Source organism: Narcine bancroftii, chromosome 5 (assembly GCF_036971445.1).
Source record: "Narcine bancroftii isolate sNarBan1 chromosome 5, sNarBan1.hap1, whole genome shotgun sequence".
Taxonomy (NCBI): domain Eukaryota; kingdom Metazoa; phylum Chordata; class Chondrichthyes; order Torpediniformes; family Narcinidae; genus Narcine; species Narcine bancroftii.
This window is the reverse complement of record NC_091473.1, coordinates 106781405-106804377: the sequence shown is the minus strand read 5'-3', so window position 1 is coordinate 106804377 and position 22973 is coordinate 106781405. Positions and strand designations below refer to the sequence as shown.

Below are 22973 nucleotides of genomic sequence, written 5' to 3'. Positions count from 1 at the left end.
GAAGGGCTGAAAGGCCTGTTTTCTATGCTGCAATGTTCTATGGTCCATAGCGAGCAGAGCAAAAATTCTTAAAGAGAAATGGCAGTGAATTGAACAATGTGTGGCGGCCCGCTGCAGTGGTGATCGAGCCGTCACTCTGGACGGCGAGCAGAACCAAAGGCCAGCAGCCCGCGCAGCGGAACTGGTCCCAAAAAGCGAACCGGCATGTGAACGGCAAGGGCAGCTTAACGGCCAGTGACTCCAAAATGGTGCTGGCCTTGCTGCCCAGACAACAGACAGGGAGAGCGCGCAGGGAAGAAGGGCATTGTAATGCAGGAAAGTACCTGCCCGTGGGAAACCCACTTTTGTTATGCATATTGTGACATCAGCCAAAGGGGGCACAATGAGAACAGTGCAACTATAAAAGTCAGGCCTGAGGTCCAATAAAACTCAGAACTTAACCTGACTACACTACTTGTGTGTGTCTTTCGAGTAGCGCGCGGCTACACTTGGTGACCACAACAGTTTAGATGGCATCTAAACCCAGCAATGAGCAAACAGGCAGCAGTCAACTTGATCTTTCTCAAGCTGCCGACCTTCTGGATGAATCAATCATGCGTGTGGTTTGACCAGGCTGAGGCACATTTTCAGATCCAGCAGATCACTGTAGTATCCACCTGGTTCTACCACGATGTGAGCACCCTGGACCAGGATACAGCAGGCCAGGTGGCAAACTTCATCCAGGAGCTCCCAACAACAGGTGCGTACACTGCCTTCAAGGACTTGCTGATCAAGACCTTCGAACTCTCACAGCTTGAGAGAGGGACACGTCTGCTCCACCTGTCAGCCCTCATGAACGAGATGTTGGCCTTCCTGGGCAAACACGAGCCTGCATCATGTTTGAGCAGACATTCGTGGAGCAACTGCCCGAGGACATTCAACTGCTCCTGGCTGACGCGGATTTCAGCAACCCCCGGAAGGTCGCAGCACAAGTGGACATTCTGTGGAAACAGAAGAGAGAGTGTCGGCATCAGGGAGGCTTGTCACTAAACCCCACAGCCAGGCCCATGCAGAGCCGCCGAGAGAACAGCAGCGCCCCAGAGAAGGTGATCCAGACAACCCGTGGTGTTTCTACCACTATGCACGTTTCAGGGAATCGCCAAGGGCCAGCCGTTGCTAAAGGCCACGACGGCTGGCCACCAAGACAGGCTCCTGTATGTTTGGGACTGCCAGTCCGGACGATGTTTCCTTGTGGACACAGGAACAGAGGTCAGCATCCTGTCCCCATCAGGACAGGACATCAGAAACAGGCAGTCGGGCCCCCGTGCTGAGGAGTGCCAACAACAGCATGATTTGCACCTATGGTACCCATAAGGTCCAACTGCAGTTGGAAGGCAGCCTCTTCTCGTGGGTGTTCACGCTGGCCGCAGTGAAACAGTCGCTCCTCAGGGTAGACTTCCTGCGAAGCCACAGCCTGCTAATGGACCTCAAGGGAAGGAGATTGGTCCATGCCAAGACCATTCAAACCTTCCCCCTCAAAGACGCCAGGCACCCAGCTCTCCATCTGGACTCTGTACAGAAATCAGACAATGAGTATGAAAGGGTCCTGGCCAAGTTCCCCACAGTCCTCACCTGCCAATTCACCATGGTGACCCAGGGACCACCGCTCCACGCAACGGCAAGACACCTTCCTCTGGAGAAGCTCCATCTGGAAAAGGAGGAATTCAGGAAGCTGGAGGACCTCGGCATAATACGCCGATGGACAGCCCATGGGCTTCTCCCTGCACATGGTACCCAAAGCAACTGGGGGCTGGAGACCATGTGGCGACTACCACTGGCTCAAAGAGGCCACAACACTGGATCGGTACCCCGTGCTGCACATCCAGGACTTCACGGCTAACCTACATAGGTCAAGGATCTTCTCCAAGGTGGACTTTGTGCAGGGATATCATCAGATCTCAGTACACCCCAATGATATCCCCAAGGCCCCCATCGTCACCCCCTTTGGCCTCTTCAAATTCCTCCGGGCTAAAGAACTCTGCACAGACCTTCCAGCGACTCATGGACACATTGGGCCGAAACCTGGACGGCACCTTCATGTACCTGGACAACATCCTGGTGGCGAACAGGAACCAACAGGAGCATTTGGCACACCTCCGCAACCTCTACACCCAACTGAGCGAGTTCAGCCTGACGATCAACACAGCAAAATGCCAGTTCGGATTGAAGGCCATCGACCTCCTGGGCCACAGGATAACCAGAGGAGAAGCCACACCACTACCCAGTAAAGTGGAGGCCATCTGGAAGTTCCCCAGACCCAACAAGATGAAGGGACTACAGGAATTCGTGGGGATGATAATTTTCTATCACGTTCATCCTCTCAGCCGCCCGGATCACGCAGCCCTTGTTTGCCTGGATGGTAGGCAAGGTGAAGGACATTACCAGGGACGAGGAGTCAGCAGAAGCATTTGAGAAGGAAGACCTGGCGGATGTCGCTCTCCTGGAACATCCCAGGTTAGATGCTCAAACTGCCCTGACGATGGATGCCTCAGGAATGGCGATCGGTGGAGTTCTGGAGCAGCAGTCCAAAGGAAGTTGGTGGCTGCTGGCTTTCTTCAGCAAACATCTGTGGTCTCCAGAACTGAAGTACAGCGCTTTCAACAGAGAGCTACTGGTGCTGTACTTAGTCATTCACCATTTCAGGTACTTCCTTGGCTAAAATCTCAGACTCCTGGTTGGCCCACCAGATGTAAGCCATGTTTCCAGCAAGGACAACATGGTGATTGAAGTACTGTCCAGGCAAAATATCCATGCACTATTGAGGGGAGTGGACTTCGTGGCACTGACAGAGGTGCAACAGAAAGACAAGGAGGTGCCCCAATGCAGGACTGCCATATCAGGACTGTAGGTCCAGGACATCTCAGTCGGCATAGATAACACCACCATCCTGTGTGACATGGCCACTAGTCAGGACACACCCATGTCCCGGCGGCTCAGAGACTGTAGGTTTTCAACTCCATCCACAGACTGGCTCACCCATCCATCAGGACCATGGTCCGGTTGATGGCCAGCATCTACATGTGGACAGGATTGCGGAAACAGGTCAGCAAATGGGTGAAGGTGTGCACACAGTGCCAAACAACAAATGTTCAGCTGCAGCTCATCAAGATCCCACCTCAGCACTTCGAGCCCACAGAACGAAGGTTCGACTACATCCACATGGACATAGTAGGACCCTTGCCGGTATCCCAGGGTTTACGCTTTCTGTACGTGATGGTTGACCGCTGCACCAGGTGTCCAGAAGCAGTCCCGCTGACAGACACATCCACAACCTCATGCAACAGGTTCCTCATCTCGTCCTGGGTGGCACTCTTCAGGTTACCATCCCACATCACATTCAACAGAGGGGCCCAGTTCACCTCCAGTCTGTGGTCCGACCTTTCCAGCCCATGAGGTGCCCAGCTGCATCACTCAACAGCTTACCACCCACAGTCCAATGGGTTGGTGGAGTGTTCCCACAGGTACCATAAAATCGCACTCATTACCAGACTCCAAGGACCCAACTGGGTAGACGACCTACCATGCGTGCTCTTGAGCATCCACATGGCACCCAAGGAGGACTTCAACACCTCTTTGGCTGAACTTGTCTACGTAGCTCCACTAATGGTCCCGGGAAAATTTGTACCATCCCCAGGCAGACAGCAGGATGACTCTGCAGCGTTCCTCAGCAGGCTAAGGGAAAGAATCACCAGCCTGACCATGATTCTACCTTCCAGGCATGGACACGCGAGGTCCAACGTATCCAAAGACCTGCAGGACTGTGAGTATGTTTTCATTCGCAAGGGTCCACATCATCCACCACTTCAAAGGCCATACAAGGGTCCGTTCCAGGTCATCTGTAACAATGGGGCCATGTTCAAGCTGGAGGTTGGAGACAAGATGGAGGTCTTCACCACAGACAGGTTGAAGCTGGCACACCTGGACCCGGTTGAGACACCAGCACCACGCCAAAGAGGCAGGCCACTGAAGGCTACAAAGACTGCCTCAGGGCACAAGGACAATAACGAGGACAATATTGCCAGTTCTTGAGGGGAGGTGGGTCATGTGTTGGCGATTGAGCTGGTGCTCCACGTAGCGAGCACAACCAAAGGCCAGCACCCCGCGCAGTGGCACTGGCCCAACAAGCGAACCAATGGGTGAATGGCAAGGGCAGCTTAAAGACCAGCAACCCCAAAATGACACTGTCCTGACTGCGCAGCCAACAGACAGAGACAGCACGTGGGGAAGAAGGGCATTGTTATGCAGGAAACTATTCGTGCACAGGAAACCTTCTTTTGTTATGCATATTGTGACGTCAGCCAAAGGGAGCCACAGCGGAAACAGTGCAAGCATAAAAGTTGGGCCTGAACCCTAATAAAACTCGGAGCTTAACTTGACTACACTACGTGTGTGTCTTTTTTCAAGTAGCACACGGCTAGAAATGATTAAAAATCAAATCAGTTGAAATTTATTGGCTTCATTTGTTTTCTCTTTCTTGCTGTAATTTTTATAATTAAGCATGTTAGAGCTGTTTTAATGTATCTTGTCTTTTTTTTTAATCTTGCCAGGTTAAACTTTCTCCTTGGGGGCAATAAAGCTCTTTTTGATGAAAGTCGTCACGAAATACTACATACTTTATGATAATTGATATTGCACCCATTTATTTTCATAGACAAACTATTCCAGTTTACAGTGCTGCATTTATGTAAATGTTGCTTCTAGGTCAACAAAAATGTTGCTGAACCTCCCCTCAACACAGTGAATATGAATATAGAGCAAACTGAGCCACAACTCAATCTTGCAGAAAAGGTGGGTTTGGTTATGTGCATTTTCTTGCATGGGGCAATAATGTTGTTTAAAAATGTTTTTTATTCTTTTACGCTGTGATGTGATGGGTGGAATTGCAATTTGTTCTTCTCCAGGCTCGATTAAGTCATTAAATGGAAGCTATTTTTAATCTGTAGTCAAAGAGTTCTACAGCCCAACTTCTCCTTGCAGACCAAACTAGTCCCATTTTCCCATGTTCATCTCATATCCCCATAAACTTTTCCTCTTCACGTACCTGTCAAAATGTTTTTTGAATGTTACAATTCTACCCCTTTCTGTGGCAGCTCGTTTCATCTGCCCACCATCCTCCGTGTGAAGAAGGTCTCTTTTAAACCTTTCCCATCTCGTTTGAGTTTCCCCTATCCTGAGAAAAAGACTGATTTTATCTTATCTATTCTAATCATGATTTTATAAGCCTCTATTAGATTTCCCCCTCCCCTCCTACAGTTGAGGGAGAAAAGTCACAGTCAATCCAGCCTCACCTTCTAATGCAAGCTTGCCAGTCCTGGTAACAATCTCATGAAGTTTTCCTCCACCCTTTCCATTTAATCTTTCCTACAGTTTGGATGACCAGAACTGCACACAATGCTCCAATTGTAGTCTTACCATCTTGTACATTTGTAGTATGATGTCCTTGCTCCTGTACACAATGCTCTGACTGATGAGGGCAAGTGCCAAGCACCCATTTCACCACCCTATGTGCAACATCACTTTTGTAGATCTCTGTACTTGTATTCCCAAGTGTTTTTGTTTTACATTTTCCAGGGCCCTACCATTTCTGTTGTGCTTTAACAAAATTCAAGTCCATTCATTTAAAATAACCTGATACCATGATGTGCTGTTTCTTGCAACTTTGCTGAACTTTGTTGGAAGGTACTGGTTTAATTTGAAGTTGAGATTGAAGCTAGCATTTTGTTTGTCAGTCTTGCATTGCAAACTGACAAATAAAATTATTTCCAAGATTATTTGCTTCTTGTGCAGTGCCATGCACTGATTTTTAGTTGAACAGCATCAATTATATTGAAAAGTCATTTTCTTTTATTGTTTTATGTACACATTTCACATTGGCTGAAGTATGTTATTTAACTGAAATTGTGTTAGGAATAAGGTTATTCTATGAAATTTACATTTCTTTCATTTATTCGATCCATTTTAGTTTTTAAATAATTCTGAACTTTTATTAGATATCCTTGTTAAAATTGAATATTACCATTTTATTCCAGAGAGAGTATTAGCTTGGATCTTTGATTATAAAAATCATTTGAAATAAAGCATCTGCAATCAAAAGCAATTATCCTGAAGGAAATGTATTAACTTTAACTAACTATGTATTTTTATTTTTTGCAGAAAGATCATTTTGATGTGAAAGCTAGTGAATACTCCAACAGTATTTCAGACCCAAAACTAGACTTCTTTCAAACAGATCCTTTCACTGGAAGTAAGTTTACTCTTTGGATCATCTTTTGAATATCGAAAACAGTATTTTCTTGACATTACTTTGAAAATAAAGGATTTTTTTCTGCAATGTGATTTAATTGAACTTCTAAGAAAAGAGATATGAAAATAAAATGTCATCTGTTGTAATGCAAACTCACAAAATACCATAGAAAAGAAGGCCAGTGAGACAAAAAAGGTAGGGCTGAAAAAGTCTCATCTCTTGAGTATGTTCAACATCTCAGTGATGATTTATTTCTCGTGTGAGTAAGAATGGGGCTATAGGAGGGAAGAGAAACCTGATGATGGGACGGTGGTTCATCGAGCCATTCAAGAGGGGAATAGAAGAGAAATATAGTGGTAATTGGGAATGGTATAGTCAAGGATTGAGAGTACAGAAGGCTGAGTTACTTGTCTAGTGCCTGGTTTGGGACATCTAATTTGATCTGCAGAGGAATTTGGTGAGGAAGAAGAAAGATCAAGTTGTCATGATGCAGGTGAAACAAGGAAACCGGTTCTGCTGAGGGAATTTGAATGGCTAGGGACTAAGTTATAAAGAAAAACCAGCAACATAACTTTCACTGGATTATTTGGCAAATTGGCACTGGGTCAATAAGATTAGGGATTTGTGTGTTTTAAAGATTGGTATGGGAGAAGTGGGTTTGAACTTGTGGGACATTGACACCGATATTAAGGAAATGAGGAGCTGATCACTGAACCACACCAGAGGGCAATTCAGAGTTAAAACATGAGAGCATTTGATTTCATGTCTAGGCCACAATAAGTTAGTATGGCATATTTTTTCCTCTGAAGGATAATATATTGAACTAAACAAATTATGACAATCCAATAGTATAAAAGTCAAGGTATTGAATATGTTTATTTAATTACTTGAATTTAAATTTTCCATCTCATTATTGGAATTCAAATTTATACCAATCTACACCAGTGGTTTTCAACTTTTTTCTTTCCACTCACATACCACTTTTAAGGGATTGCTTAAGGTGATATCTGAGTGGAAGGAAAAAGTTTGAAAACCACTGTTTTAATTGTACCTAATTGACTCGTTATGTGCACGGTTTCATAACTCCAAAGGAAATGGGCCAATGACAATTTTTCTCAAGCAAAATATTTCAGTAACAATTGGGTCTAGAGCAGTGATTCTCAACCTTCCCTTCCCACTCACATCCCTTACAAATCACAGAGCACTTATGGCATAGGGATTACTTAAAGTGGTACGTGAGTGGAAAGAAAAAGGTTGAGAACCACTGATCTACATATGAGATACTAATGCATTAACTTAACTACGATGTTGCCATTTTACATGATTTGTGTTGGTTTTAAGAAACTTCAGAATGTGACTTGCAGGATCAATTAAGGACAATATCTTGCACTATACCCAAAGAGAAATTATGGATTTGCTGAAATCTGCTTCATTAGCTATTTCTTAATGTCAACAAAAACTCTTAATCTTATTATAGCATGAGCCTCTTTCATGATTTAGGAACATGTATGGGGCAGGTCTCTGTGCATTGAAAGTAATTCTGATCTTTTATAAATGCTACAGGTACTCTTAAAATTTAGAACAAATAAATTGGAGGAAAATTGCATTTTACCCATTGTGCTTGGTAGATATGTCTAAGAGGTTTCCTGATCCCAGCTGCAGACATTTTTCTTCACTCAAATTGGCATTGGTTTCTTCTACCTTTGTAGAGTGAAGAGACTGATCTAGATACAATATTCTAAACACTTGACTGTATTGCTGTCAACGTGGGGCTTACTCTTAAAATAAGCAGCTTTGTAATATGGGATTAGTCCTATTGTTCAAAATCTCCAATCATAGGTAACCCCAAGTTACAGCTGTACAGGTTACGGAAATTCTGCCTTACAGAATTCACAAATGACTACCCAAACCTTTAAGATGCTGAATAAAATCATTCTCATAGAATATAGAGGTGGGGAAAAACACTCAACACAATTTTTTCCAACTCTCATTTCTTGAGACATGCACAGATGGCACAACTTTGAATGCTGGAAAATTGCAATATAGTCTGTTTTCTAGAAGAACAACTCCTGCTTAATGTGGGGGGGAGGGTCGGGGGAAGTGGGGTCACTTGCAATGACACATGAATAAGAAATACTCTGTATAAAATAGTCATAAAGTTCAGCAAGATAATGATTGAGGAAATTAACAAAGAAATAAGATGCATATCTGCAAATTGGAGGAACAAAACTGTCTGGTCACCCTCCATCCAGATGGCATTAACATCAACTTCTCTGCTTTCTGTTAGCTCTTGCCTTCCCCTATGTCTCCTTTCTGTTAGTGCTCTCTCTCTCTCTCTCTCTCTCTCTCTCTCTCTCTCTTACCCTCCCTCTCCATCTGTCTCCTTTCTTCCTCCTTTGCATTCACAGAGCCACACCCTCCACCAATCATTTCTCACCTTCCCTTTCCTGTCATCCATGTCCTTTTGCCTGTTGGCCTGTGCTCCTCCTCCTGTCCTTTCTTCCTCCTCCTGTCCTTTCTTCCTCCTCCTGTCCTTTCTTCCTCCTCCTGTCCTTTCTTCCTCCTCCTGTCCTTTCTTCCTCCTCCTGTCCTTTCTTCCTCCTCCTGTCCTTTCTTCCTCCTCCTGTCCTTTCTTCCTCCTCCTGTCCTTTCTTCCTCCTCCTGTCCTTTCTTCCTCCTCCTGTCCTTTCTTCCCTCCTTCCCTAGCCTTTTTATTCAGATGCCTGCCTTCTTTTTGGTCATATCTTGAAGAAAGGTTCAGGGCCGAAATGTTGGTTAAATATCTTTACCCCCAATGGGCACTGCGAGACCTGCTGAATTCCTCCAGTATTTTTGTGCTTTTATGTAAATCCTCTGCAATGTGATTAATAGAAGAATTCTGAATGAAACAATTTTTTTTAATGGATGTTCATGTGCATTGTTGCAGAGATAACACAGAAATGCAATTGCCCCATTTGGATCTCCAGTCTGGTCCAAAATCTCGGAGTTTGTTGCCATATTTGCTAATTGCCCAATCAATGGCACATGATGAGGAATCATAAAATGTCACGTTGCTGAGGATCTAAGTAGTGCTAATACTTTCACAAAGATATAGTTCAATTATTACCTATGTCATTCACCATTGCTGTAACCATATTGCTTTCCAGAGGTGCCATTTACTAGGGGTGTGTGATCGTTTAGAGATGAGGCTGATTGCATGTGTCAATAACATTAAGAAACCTGCGTATAAAGTACACCTCATTTCTCTTTCCCAAAAACAAAATTCAAATTCTGACTTCATTATCAGAACCCAATATTTCTGCAAATCAACCTTACCTTGCTTTCTCTCTCTTTCCTTCTAATATTTGTCTTGCTTTTCCTGTCCTTTCTGTGTCCTTTTAAATTTTCTCTTCTTCCTCTCTTACTGCCCCATGACTCCTCCTTTCCACAATCAAGTTTACTTCATAATAGCTGCCAAAATAAAAAAAATTAAATTACATATAATATATGAAGCAGTAGTAGTTTTTGGCTGAGGAATATGTTGCAGAACAAATCACATTCCTGCCTGAATACTTGCTGTTAATCTATTATTTGCAGTGGTTACTCTTTAAATATCCTTTCATTCAATTATTTTTGAAGGTGATCCTTTTAAAGATGACCCTTTTGGAAAGGTTGACATTGCAGGTAAGAGAAAAACCCGTGAGTAACACTTCAGTCTGAAGCAATTTCCCCAAGTTTAATGTTAATTCAGACAGATAGGTGGTGAAACAATTAACACTTCTGCTTTGCAGTTCCTGATTTGATCCTGACTTTGGGTGATGCTTGTGTGCAGTTTGCACTTTCTTTCTGAGACAGCAAGGATTTCCACTGGGTCCTCAGGTTTTCTGCCACATTTCAAAGATATGCTAGGCTACTATAAATTACTCCTTTATTGTGGCAAAAGGAATCAAAGGGGAATTGATTGGCCTATGAGAACTACAGGAAACTAAATGTGGGAATGTGGTTTTTAAATATGGGTCATGCATTGTGCAATATACAGTATTAGCTGAAACAAGGCAGCCTTACTTAAGGCTTAACATAGAGCAGTTATCTATTCTTACATTAAAATAAGCTCATATAGGTAATGTTTGTATTTTCTTTGCTTACGATCATGTTTGACATACCATGAGAGAAAATTTATATTTTATGTTTCTGCTATCCCAGTCCTTTGAACATTTTCAAGAAGGGTAAGTTCCTAACACACCTCATGGTGAATTTCGTGGAACATGAGATATTAGGACAGGTAACCAAAATGTTGGGTAAAGGGTAGGGCATAAGAAAAATCTTAAACAAGGAGAAGTGGGTAGAGAGGCAGAAGAGTTCAGATAGGAATTCTGGATCTTGAAGCCCTGGCAACTAAAAGCCTCAACACAACTGGTAGAGCAAAAGTGGATGGACAAATTATGCCAAAATTTGAGGTGTTTGGATATCTCAGTTTTTAGGACAGGAGGAGGTTTGCAGAGACTGGAACAGGTGAGACCACAGTGAAATTAGAAAAGATTAAGACCGACTCTTAAAACTGAGTTGCTACTAAGAAACCTTTTGTAGGAGAGCAGTAATGGATAAACAGGATGAGCACAGATTACAGGAAGGCCAACCAGAAGAGCTTTTTAATGGAAATAATGTAAATACTGAACAAAATCAGAAACCATTCTCCAATCATGGAGATGTCATATCAGGAAGGAACAGATATCTGCTCGGCACCTCCATTTGGATTGAACAGCTCAGAATCTCGCTTTGTACAGAAACATCATAAAAAAACTTCATTTTATATCAAGGCCCAACAGAAAATTGAGGGAAAGGCTTGTAGAGAATAGAAAGGAACTTACTGGTTTTTTTTTCTCTGCCATTTTTTTAGATTTCATTTTGTGGTAGTATTGGAATCTAAAATATTGGTAGCAGCAGCAAGTCATATTCATATTTCAATCCAGTTAGAACAGATGATTCAGTGTTTTCCCTGTGTCTCATTTGTACTTCATTCAATGGCCATGCATTCATGGAAAAAATTGTGCATGTACCAAGAAGGGAAATTATGTTTATTAATACAGCATTTATTAAGCTAAGCAGAGAGGGGGAAGGACAGGTGTGGATAGGGGGAAAATTTGAGTTTTTTAATATCATGGAAACTTAAAAGGTGTTGTATCATCTCCAGAGATTGACTTAAACTGAGAAATTATTATACTAGTAATAATAACCAGTCTCCTAGAAATTATTCACTGGATTACATCATGTGAAAAGATGACATCCTCAGAAGTAGATAAAACTGTTCCAATTAAAACTTTTCATTAATTTTTCTGGTTCTTTAATCATTCAGCATTGGATTCTTTACCATATGACCAACCCTGAACCATCAGTTGATCTTCACAGAAACTCTTAATGAGATTCCATTTGTAACTCAGTCAAGTGTCATTTACAAAAGTAAATATTATGCACACTGAAAATCTGAAATAAAAATGAAATTTCTGGAATTTCTCAATAGATCAGACAGCATTTGAGGAGAGAAAAACAAAATGAGTAAAGGTGAGAGCAAGATGTAGAAAAGACATGACTGGTGCTCTTCCATCCATAGTGAAGGGTGAGGGAAAAGAAACTAGCCTTTTGAGAACACTGGAATGGACAAAGACATTGTTCATGTACTGAAAGAAGAAATGAGGAAAAGAAAATAAGATGGACAGGATATGTTGGGTGGAGGTATGGGGAGCTTGGGCCCTTCAGGTTTTCACAATACGGTGATACCAATTATTTCAAATAAATAATTAGAGTCAAAGAAGTCTTGTTGAACACTCATTGATCTGAAACATTTGTTGCTTTTCTTTCTATTCGGGAGATGTCTGACCAGCTGACAATCTCTAGAATTGCTTATTTTCAAGTTCCAACATCTGTAATATTTTGCTTTTGGATGCTTTACAAAGTGAGGACAAGTTAATTTTGTTTGGAATGGATAGTGATGGAGGTTGACCAGTTGAACTTCTGTTCCAAGAAAAATGCAAAAGTCTTAAGCAATCTGGTTGAGGATTAATGTTTAGAAAAAGTGACTATCAAACATCCATTCCTACTGCTTTCTCAAAAGCAACAGTCTGATAATTCAATGTGGTATTATCAAGGCCCTTGTTAGTTTTTAAAATATGTATTTTATCTGCTTGATTACTCGATACTAGGGTGACCCCTGCACACCAGAACACATTTCCTCAAATAAGAAGAGTAAAACTACACATACAGCACCCTATATAATCTCACCAAGACCACATCCAGTGCTTTTTTACTTAAATTCTCTTGCCTTCCTAACTGTTTGCTTCACCAGAAGGTTTGCTTTCAGCAATTAGTGCACAAGAACACCATTCTCAAGTCTTAGCAAAGGGTTTTGATCCCAAATGTTGACAATTCCTTTTCCCAAGCAAATGCTGCATGACCCACTGAGATCCCCCAGCAGATTGTTTTTTATACCCAAGTTTTGTTACACCTTCTCCTTTCCCAATATGTCACATTTCAAATCATCCCACTTTTTTTATGAACCAAAATTGATAACCTCACATGTTCTTGCTTGCTTTTTCCCACTCACTTCGCCTGTCATTATCATATTGGAGTCTCTGTATCATCCTTGCAGTTTGTTCTCATCCCACTTTATTTTGTGCTCTCCTCATGCAAATGTTAATTTCTGCATCCAAATCAATGTTATATATTGTGGATAGATGTGACCAAAACCACCACAAGTCACCAGTCATTCAGAAAAAGACCTATTCCTACTCTGTTTCCTGTCTGTAATCATTTTACTGCCTCTAATCCCACATACATTAATTTTGCACAGTAACTTATTTTGTGGGACTCATCAAAAGTTTTCTGAGAGTCAAAACACATTGCTTCCACTGGTCCTTCTTTGTCTTTTCTGTTTGTTACATTTTCAAAAAAACTTGTAGATTTGCTGAACATAACTTCCCATCATAAATCTATGCTGTTTTTGTACAATCTTGGTCATGCCTTCCAAGTACACACAGTGCCCTCCATCATGTTTGGGACAAAGACACTTTTTTTCCTTTATTTGTCCTGGAACTCAGTTTTAAATTTGTAATCAAACAATTCACATCATCAAAATGCACATTACAGATTTTATTCAAGGTTATTTTATACATATTGGTTTGACCATGGAGAAATTGCAGCACTTTTTAAACATAGCCCCCTCATTTCAGGGCAACATAATATTTGAGACAAAGCAATGGTATGTTTTTTAAGTAGTCATGCTGAGTACTTTGTTGCAAATCCCTTACATACAATGACTGTGATTCATGGATATCACCAGGTGCTGAGCATCTTCTCTGGTGATGCTCTGCTAGGCCTCTACTTTAAAAAAAAATTATTTAATAAGTCACACTAATTCATAACTATATGCTTTACATGCATGTGTGTAATATATATATAGACATTTTCCATTTTCTCCCCATACCTCCTCCCTCTCCTCCCCCGAAATTAAACCCAAATTTTAAAAAAAGGGTCTCATCTGGTTATTATCCAATTTTTATTCTTTGGAGCACAGGAGTAAATAAAGGAAAATATTTTTTTGTCATAATTATTATGTGAAAATTAGTACATTATTTGTGTTTTTGAAAGTGGAATTGAGATCCAGTGTTAATGTTGGGGGTGATATGAAGACTGGAGGATATGAGGTGATGGGGAGAACAGTCCACAGAAAGATGTTTGTGTTGGTGTCATACGGTATATTTAAGAAAATTGCCTTTCTTTTCAGCACAAAGCTACTGGGGTTCACTGCAGAGTTTGCCACAGCCCAGGGATAAAATCTAACTTTGCTCATTTGTCGAAGCAGATATGATATCATACTACTTTTTCCATTATAGTGTGATTTTAGAAAAATAAACTTGCAGCCAATTTGTGCTGTGGATGGAACCAGAGGATAGAACCTGTTAATTGGCTGGCTAATGATTCCATTTTCTCAGGGGTTTTTTTTCAAATACATTAGGAAGCTGGAACATCCAAAAGCTGTTGGTGCTGCAAATGTGAAATTAAATGCATAAACAGCTGGAAACCTTCAGAAGATCAGGTTGCACCTATTTAAAGGGAAACCTAGAGAATGCTTCATGAATATCTGGTCTTACTAAATATTTCCAGTGAACAAAGACTTAATTGGTATTTATGGAGGACATCACTCTGCAGTTGTTTTTTTTTAATTTTGGGATATTTGCTATAAATATTTATTATGATGTGTTGCAGATCCTTTTGGAGGTGATCCTTTCAAAGGCACAGATCCTTTTGCAGATACCTCTGATCATTTCTTTCAGCAGTCTGCTAGTGACCCATTTTCAGTCACTGAGGCTGATCCTTTCGATGCTAAGCTAACCATCACTAGTGTGGAATCCGTAAGTACAGAACACAAATTATGTATTCAATAGGCATTATTGACAAACAAAATACAAAGAATCCAAACTATAAATAATGAGGCAGGCAGTAACGATGGAATAATGATATGGAATGAAGTGCTTACTTCTGTAAGTGTGTGGAAAGTTCCTGTAATTCAAATAGAAAAGCAGAATATGCATCAATACAAGTATCAGTGTGTTCCTATAGTATCGCAAAATATTTAATAATGTAAATTACTTGAGGCTAACTTGTTGATTAAATTACTGGATGTTAATTATTGGATGAATGATGAATTTAAATCTCATTGTAACTTCAGTAATTAAACACATTCTGGAATTAAACCTAGATTCAGTGACAACAAATCCCACATTCTCAAAATGTATAAATTTTGAAATTGTATTTCTCGATAATATGGATCCTGGGGAAGAACACTTGAGCATCACTGTGTGGCGCACCAACACCTATTTTGATTGAAGGTCTATTGTTCCAAATTTCATCAGGGCCCGAGGCTCACATCATCTGCTGACATAAAATGATGCTTTCATACTTTTGTATGCAAGTATGCAAAGCCAAATCTAGGATGCCAGATCGAGGATGAAGAGGAGAGAGAAATTCTATCTGTCAATTCAGAAATCTAGTCAAAGTCAGATTGGGACCATGTATAGGCAATCAGGGAGGTAGGAAATGAGGTTGAAAGTGGAAGCCCACTGACATAGAGAACCCACCGAAACCAAGTTCCCAACTCTGAGCTGAGGTCTGTTTGAAGTAATACTATTAAAACATGGTTGTTCTGAAAATACCCAGAAATTGCCACACCTCAGAATAATGTTGCATAATTTATTGGCAAAGCTCAATGGGAGTGTTCGTCAGGAAGCTGGTGTTGTTCCATATAATTCTTTTGGAAATTGACTGAAATTTGAGCTATTTGATGATTTGCCATCAACCTTGAATTCCAAAACTGCTGCAATGGAAGCACTGCCTGTGGTGCAGATCCAAGGAGAGCAGAGAGCGAGAAGTGGAGACACAGCACTCCTCCGCAGAGTTCTATAGCCCAGTCCAACTACAGACGACTCTGTACAGTCTTTAAACAGCCGCGTTCTATTTTAAAATTCTGCGACCATGGAGTTTGGGCCCAAGATGGTGGTGTCAGTGCTGACAACAGCCCGATGGGTTACAAACTCCAGGGAAGCAGAGGCCTAGAACAAAGCACCAGAAAATGGAGAGAACCACCCATTTTGAGAAAGGAAAACAGAGGAGACAACCCTATGGGACAATGACCACGGTAACAGACCAGTGAAGGGCTTTATGGCTGAAGAGCACGCAGGCGGTTGGTGGGCTGTTGGTGACTTGAGGCAAGGAACCCACTTAGGCTGCAGGTGAATTGCAGTCAAAGGGCTAGCACCAAGCTGCAGACTGCTGGAGACTAACTGAGTGGTACTGAGTATCAAAACAGGTATGCAAGAGAGTGCGGATGGCGGAAGGGGTTCCCGAGTATGCTTGGGTGCTGAAGGTTTCCTGAATATATTAGAGATTTGACTGAAGTCTGTATGGCTGTGGAAAATAATCAATTTAAACCAAAAAAAAATGACTGAAGCCATTGGCTAGCTGCTTTTGAATGACAAGATAGAGATGATGTCTTCCATGTTCAATGCATGTTTAATTTTAATTATATAAAAAAGGACTTTGATTTCTCAGGATATCCCTCACCTTTTCACAGGCAGTGTCCCACAACAATTTACAAATTACAAGATGATCTGTTCAACTTGGTGATGCTAATTGAGGGGTATAAATTATCCGAAGAACCCCAATTTTTCTTTGACAGTTACACTTACCCATATTTTAGAATTTCTTGTTTATTTGTGGACATTCTTCAGATCTTTTGCGTGATAATAAGGTCCTCCATGAAATTCTGGGATAGATCTCAGATTTCAGATATATTGTCAGAGTACATTCATGACATCACATGCAGCCGTGATGTAAACAAATAAAAGAATAAACAAACTGTGCAATACCGAGAGGAAAAATCAATAAACTGTAAAAGTAAGAGTCCTTAAATAAATCCCTGATGGAGTTTGTTGTTGAGGTGTCTGATGGTGGAGGGGCAGCAGACGCTCCTGAACCTGGTGGTGCGAGTCTTGTGGCACCTCTACCTCTTTCCTGATAGTTGGAGTGAGAACAGAATGGGCTGGTTGATGTGGATCGTAGATGATTGCTGCTGCTCTCTGATAGCAGCATTCCTTGTAGATGTTCTTAATGGTGGGGGGAGTTTTGCCTGTGATGTCCTGGGCTGTGTCCACTATCTTTCGAGGGCTTTCCGCCCAGACCAGATCGTGATGCAGCCGATCAGCACACTTTTCACCACACATCTGTCAAAATTTCCCAGTTTCTCGTGACATACCATGAACTTCTGAGGAAATAGAGGTCCTGACATGCTTTCTTCACAATGCCATTAGTGTGCTGGGTCCAGGAAAGATCCTCCAAGACAGTGACTCCCAAGAACAAATTTTTTCACCCTCTTAACCTCTGATTACCCCAATGATAAGTGGATCGTAGACCTTCCTGAAATTAACAATCATCTCCTTGGTTTTTGTGACATTGAGTGTGAGGTTGTTTTTGGTGCATCATTCACCATTCACCCCTTTTTATACAACCCACTACCATGGTCTCATCAGCAAATTTGTAGATGGTGTTGTTTTCGTACAGAGACACAATCAGGTGTGTATAGCGAGTAGAGCAGGGGGTTAAGAACACATCCCTGTGGTGCTCTGGTACTGATGGAGATTGTGGAGGAGATGTTCTTACCAATCCTCACTGATTGTAGTCTGGAGGTGTGGAAATCCAGGATCCAATTATTCAGTGAGGTAGGAACCTGTGCTCTGATGTCAATTTTCTGAATCAACGGAAAAGTTAGAAGACTACAAAATATTTTTATGAACCAAATTCTTATCTTCTTATTCTTTGTGCCCCTGACAAATTGAAATTTATTTTCTTTGGTAAAATGCATATTTATAGAATGTTTTGTTTCTCATTTTATGGGTTTTCTGAATTTGCAGTGTGGATATAAAACAAAATTTAGAATTATATTTGTATATATTTGATTTTAGACAGAAGCAATCAATGCCAATGATCCATTTGCTCCAGGTGGAGGTACAGTCTCATCCACGGCTGATGCAGGTGAGAAATTTAACTCTAGAACACGTGTATTTGTTCAGATTTCAGATTTATTTTCAGAGTGCATACATGATATCACATACAACCCTGAGATTCCTTTTTTCCTGCGGGCGCAACAGAATTACCATAAATTGGTAGTGCAAACATGTAAACAGATAAAGAACTATGAACAGATAATGAATGTAAACAAACTGACTGTGCAATACAGAGAGAACAAAGAGAAAATTTGTAGACACTGATCGATCTCCTGTTGATAATGGAATTGTCTAAATTACTGCTTATGTCATCTTCATCTCATTATTACTGCCCTTGCAGTGCCTGATGCTTCCACTTTTCCAGTTTATCTCTCTCGGCATCTCAAGACCTTGATGGACTTCAAACTTTATCTCCAAGTCTCTCTTTCCTGTTATCAATCTTAAGAAATCCCACAGAAACAAATGTTCTTGCTTACTCGTGCTGAAGTTAACGGCTCTCTTGCTCACTTGATGTATCAACATCAGGTTTTCAATGTTCTACTTAAAATAAACATGACAAGGTCTTCCCAGAAATCAGGGAAGATGTTGCATTTTTCCAAGGAAGCTTTGAGAAGAAATATCTCCACATGGTAATTTCATGACAGAGCCAAGACCAGAATGTCTGTTTTGGAAGTTTGGTGTCAAGTACATGAACAAGTTGGCCTTCCCAATGCAAGGGATTCTGCATTGGGGGAATTTCCTGGAAACATTTGCCTGGAAAAGAACTTTGGTTGTTCATCTTTCTGAGGGATTTGGAGTATTTGTTTCCCTGGCCCACTGTTGTCTGAAAGGTTCACTATTAGGTACATGTAACTAATTAAAAATTCAGATTTTTATTGACTCAAAGAGTATTATATATAATGTTCAGTAACATACATTATACTATCCCTTTAAGATTTGGATGTTAATGTCTGGTGATCACCAATGAACTTTATATATGGTTCCCAGTTTTTTTAAATTATCCAAAATTATCCCTTAAATTATAGGTAATTTTTTTTCTAATGGTTTACAGCAATCTATTTCTAGATTGTATTTTCAAAGATGATTCCATTTTCCAAGTTGTCGCTATGCTTTTTTTTTTGCTGCTGCCAAAGCAATCATAATAAATTGTTTTTGAGATCTATCCAATTTGAACTGCAAGTCTTTATCATTTATATTACTTAATAGAAATTTTTTTGGATCTTTAGGTATTTTAATTTTTGTTATTTGATTTCATATTTGATTCAATTCATCCTAGAAAAATTTTACTTTTTCACATGTCCAAGTTGAATGTAGTGTTGTACCAATTTCTTGTTTACAATGGAAATATTTATCTGATAATGAGGGATTCCATTCTTTTAATTTTTGAGATGTAATATATAATCTATGTAGCAAATTATATTGTATCATATGATTTATTTATTATAATACCATTACAAAGTTCAGATCAAGTTTCATTTTTTATCGGTATATTTAAATCCTCTTCCCAATGTTATTTTGATTTGTACATTTCTTTAGCATTTTTATTATTTTATAATTTAATCTACATATTTGTAATACATTTTTTAATTATCAATGTGTCTGTAATTATCTATTCAAAACAGCTTGACTCAGGTAGCCTTAAATGTTATTATCTTCTCTGCCAGGCATCTACTAAAGTCATCTTGAGTTTCTGCTTGTTTTGAGGGTTTGTCCCATTAAGTATTTTCTTCAGCATATGGAAGGTATGCTCAGTTGCTGACTGACTTGGCCATTCAAGAATTTTCCAGTTTTTAGCTTTGAAAAACTCCTTTGTTTCTTTCACAGTATGTTTGGGATCATTGTCTTGCTGTTGGTTGAAATGCCATCTAATGAGTTTGGAGGCATTTGTTTGAACTTGAGCAGATTAAATGTTTCTATCCACCTCAGAATTCATTTTGCTACTACCATCAGCAGTTACATCATCACTTAAGATAAGTGCGTCAAAACCTTTGGCAGCCACACATGCCCAGGCCTTAATATCCCCACCACCAGATGAGGTGGCGTGCTTGGCCAGTTTCTTTACGCAACCATACTTTGCTCTTGCCGTCACTCTGATACAGATTCATTTTGGTTTCATCTGTCCACAAGAACTTTTCCCAGAATTCTGCAGGCTCTTTTAAAAACTTCTTGGCAACTGTAATCTGGCCATTGGTTTCCATGGCTATCTAGTGGTTTGCATCTTGCAATATAGCCTCTGTATTTGTGTTCATGAAGTGTTCTACTGACAGTAGTCATTGAAACATCCACACCTGCCTCCTGAAGAGTGTTTCTAATCAGTCCACATACGTTTGGGGATTTTTCTTCATTATGATGAGAATTCTTCTGTCATCAGCAGTGGAGATCTTCCTTGGAATACTAATCCCTTTGCGATTACTGAGCTCCCCAGAATGCTCTTTCTTCTTAATGATATTCCAAATATTTGATTTTAGTAATCCACAGGTTTGGGATATCTGTTTTATTCTTGTTTTTCAGCCTCATAATGGCTTCTTTGACTTCTATTGGCACAACTCTGGTCCTTGTGTTGAAAAATGGCAACGACAGACTCCAAAGGTGTTCAAAAGCTTAGAAGCAAGCCTAGCTCTCTTATACCTGCACAAATGAAGCAATTGAACAAACTTGAACCCATGAAGCCAAATGTTCCAAACATTATGGTGCCCTGAAATAGGGGAACTGTGTATAAAAAGTGCTTTAATTCCTATATTGTCAAACCAAAATGTACACAAATACCCTTGAATAAAATCTGGAATGTGCACTTCAATCACATGTGAATTGTTTGATTACATTTAAAACTATGGAGCACAGGAGTAAATAAAGGAAAATATTTCTTTGTCCCAAACATTATGGAGGGCACTACCTGTATCGTAATATATTCCAGCATTTTCTCCACTACTGACATTAGACTTACAAAACATTAGACTTGCTATCTGTAATTATCTCCTTTTTTCTCTCTCTCTTCACTCTCCTCTCTCTCCTCCTTTTAAGTATAGCAGGATCATATTTGCTAATCTGCTCTAAAGAAATTTGGGAGATGTCAAACAATTTCACTTAACCAGAAGATGCTAGTTTACATTGGAATCTGGTTCCATAGTGCCAATAACTTAAAATATCTATAAAATTATCATCTTTATTTGTGTGAAGATTAGTACATTATTTGTGTTTTTGAAAGTGGAATTGAGATCCAGTGTTAATGTTGGGGGTGATGTGAAGACTGGAGGAGATGAGGTGATGGGGAGAACAGTCCACAGAAAGATGTTTGTGTTGGTGTCATAAAACAAATTCTTTCTTATCGGTATATTTAAGAAAATTGCCTTTCTTTTCAGCACAAAGCTACTGGGGTTCACTGCAGTGTTTGCCACAGCCCAGGGATAAAATCTAACTTTGCTCATTTGTTGAAGCAGATATGATATCATACTACTTTTTCCATTATAGTGTGATTTTAGAAAAATAAACTTGCAGCCAATTTGTGCTGTGGATGGAACCAGAGGATAGAACCTGTTAATTGGCTGGCTAATGATTCCATTTTCTCAGGGGTTTTTTTTCAATTACATTAGGAAGCTGGAACATCCAAAAGCTGTTGGTGCTGCAAATGTGAAATTAAATGCATAAACAGCTGGAAACCTTCAGAAGATCAGGTTGCACCTATTTAAAGGGAAACCTAGAGAATGCTTCATGAATATCTGGTCTTACTAAATATTTCCAGTGAACAAAGACTTAATTGGTATTTATGGAGGACATTACTCTGCAGTTGTTTTTTTTTAATTTTGGGATATTTGCTATAAATATTTATTATGATGTGTTGCAGATCCTTTTGGAGGTGATCCTTTCAAAGGCACAGATCCTTTTGCAGATACCTCTGATCATTTCTTTCAGCAGTCTGCTAGTGACCCATTTTCAGTCACTGAGGCTGATCCTTTCGATGCTAAGCTAACCATCACTAGTGTGGAATCCGTAAGTACAGAACACAAATTATGTATTCAATAGGCATTATTGACAAACAAAATACAAAGAATCCAAACTATAAATAATGAGGCAGGCAGTAACGATGGAATAATGATATGGAATGAAGTGCTTACTTCTGTAAGTGTGTGGAAAGTTCCTGTAATTCAAATAGAAAAGCAGAATATGCATCAATACAAGTATCAGTGTGTTCCTATAGTATCGCAAAATATTTAATAATGTAAATTACTTGAGGCTAACTTGTTGATTAAATTACTGGATGTTAATTATTGGATGAATGATGAATTTAAATCTCATTGTAACTTCAGTAATTAAACACATTCTGGAATTAAACCTAGATTCAGTGACAACAAATCCCACATTCTCAAAATGTATAAATTTTGAAATTGTATTTCTCGATAATATGGATCCTGGGGAAGAACACTTGAGCATCACTGTGTGGCGCACCAACACCTATTTTGATTGAAGGTCTATTGTTCCAAATTTCATCAGGGCCCGAGGCTCACATCATCTGCTGACATAAAATGATGCTGTCATACTTTTGTATGCAAGTATGCAAAGCCAAATCTAGGATGCCAGATCGAGGATGAAGAGGAGAGAGAAATTCTATCTGTCAATTCAGAAATCTAGTCAAAGTCAGATTGGGACCATGTATAGGCAATCAGGGAGGTAGGAAATGAGGTTGAAAGTGGAAGCCCACTGACATAGAGAACCCACCGAAACCAAGTTCCCAACTCTGAGCTGAGGTCTGTTTGAAGTAATACTATTAAAACATGGTTGTTCTGAAAATACCCAGAAATTGCCACACCTCAGAATAATGTTGCATAATTTATTGGCAAAGCTCAATGGGAGTTTTCGTCAGGAAAATGGTGTTGTTCCATATAATTCTTTTGGAAATTGACTGAAATTTGAGCTATTTGATGATTTGCCATCAACCTTGAATTCCAAAACTGCTGCAATGGAAGCACTGCCTGTGGTGCAGATCCAAGGAGAGCAGAGAGCGGGAAGTGAAGACACAGCGCTCCTCCGCAGAGTTCTATAGCCCATTCCAACTACAGACAACTCTGTACAGTCTTTAAACAGCCGCGTTCTATTTTAAAATTCTGCGACCATGGAGTTTGGGCCCAAGATGGTGGTGTCAGTGCTGACAACAGCCCGATGGG

At 40.3% G+C, this 22973-nt stretch overlaps 1 protein-coding gene and 1 long non-coding RNA gene across 5 annotated transcripts in view; one reads left to right on the top strand and one right to left on the bottom strand.

Moving 5' to 3' along the window:
• The window catches only part of eps15 (epidermal growth factor receptor pathway substrate 15), a 152541-nt gene that overhangs the window by 115256 nt on the left and 14312 nt on the right, over positions 1–22973 (top strand). For all 3 annotated transcript variants that reach the window (XM_069938631.1, XM_069938632.1, XM_069938633.1), the window contains exons 17-22: positions 4741–4827; positions 6193–6283; positions 9902–9946; positions 14522–14667; positions 17773–17842; positions 21656–21801. In XM_069938631.1, coding sequence (XP_069794732.1) covers positions 4741–4827; positions 6193–6283; positions 9902–9946; positions 14522–14667; positions 17773–17842; positions 21656–21801 — 585 coding nt within the window. The remainder of the gene's footprint in view (positions 1–4740; positions 4828–6192; positions 6284–9901; positions 9947–14521; positions 14668–17772; positions 17843–21655; positions 21802–22973) is intronic.
• Positions 1–22973, bottom strand: part of LOC138763832 (uncharacterized) — a 59577-nt gene that overhangs the window by 35859 nt on the left and 745 nt on the right. The window contains exons 2-5 of one of the 2 annotated variants that reach the window (XR_011357852.1): positions 21927–21949; positions 16501–16577; positions 14793–14815; positions 9599–9733 (exon numbers count right to left, since the gene is read on the bottom strand). This is a non-coding gene — a long non-coding RNA (uncharacterized lncRNA). The remainder of the gene's footprint in view (positions 1–9598; positions 9734–14792; positions 14816–16500; positions 16578–21926; positions 21950–22973) is intronic. The other variant, XR_011357853.1, reaches the window with a different exon arrangement.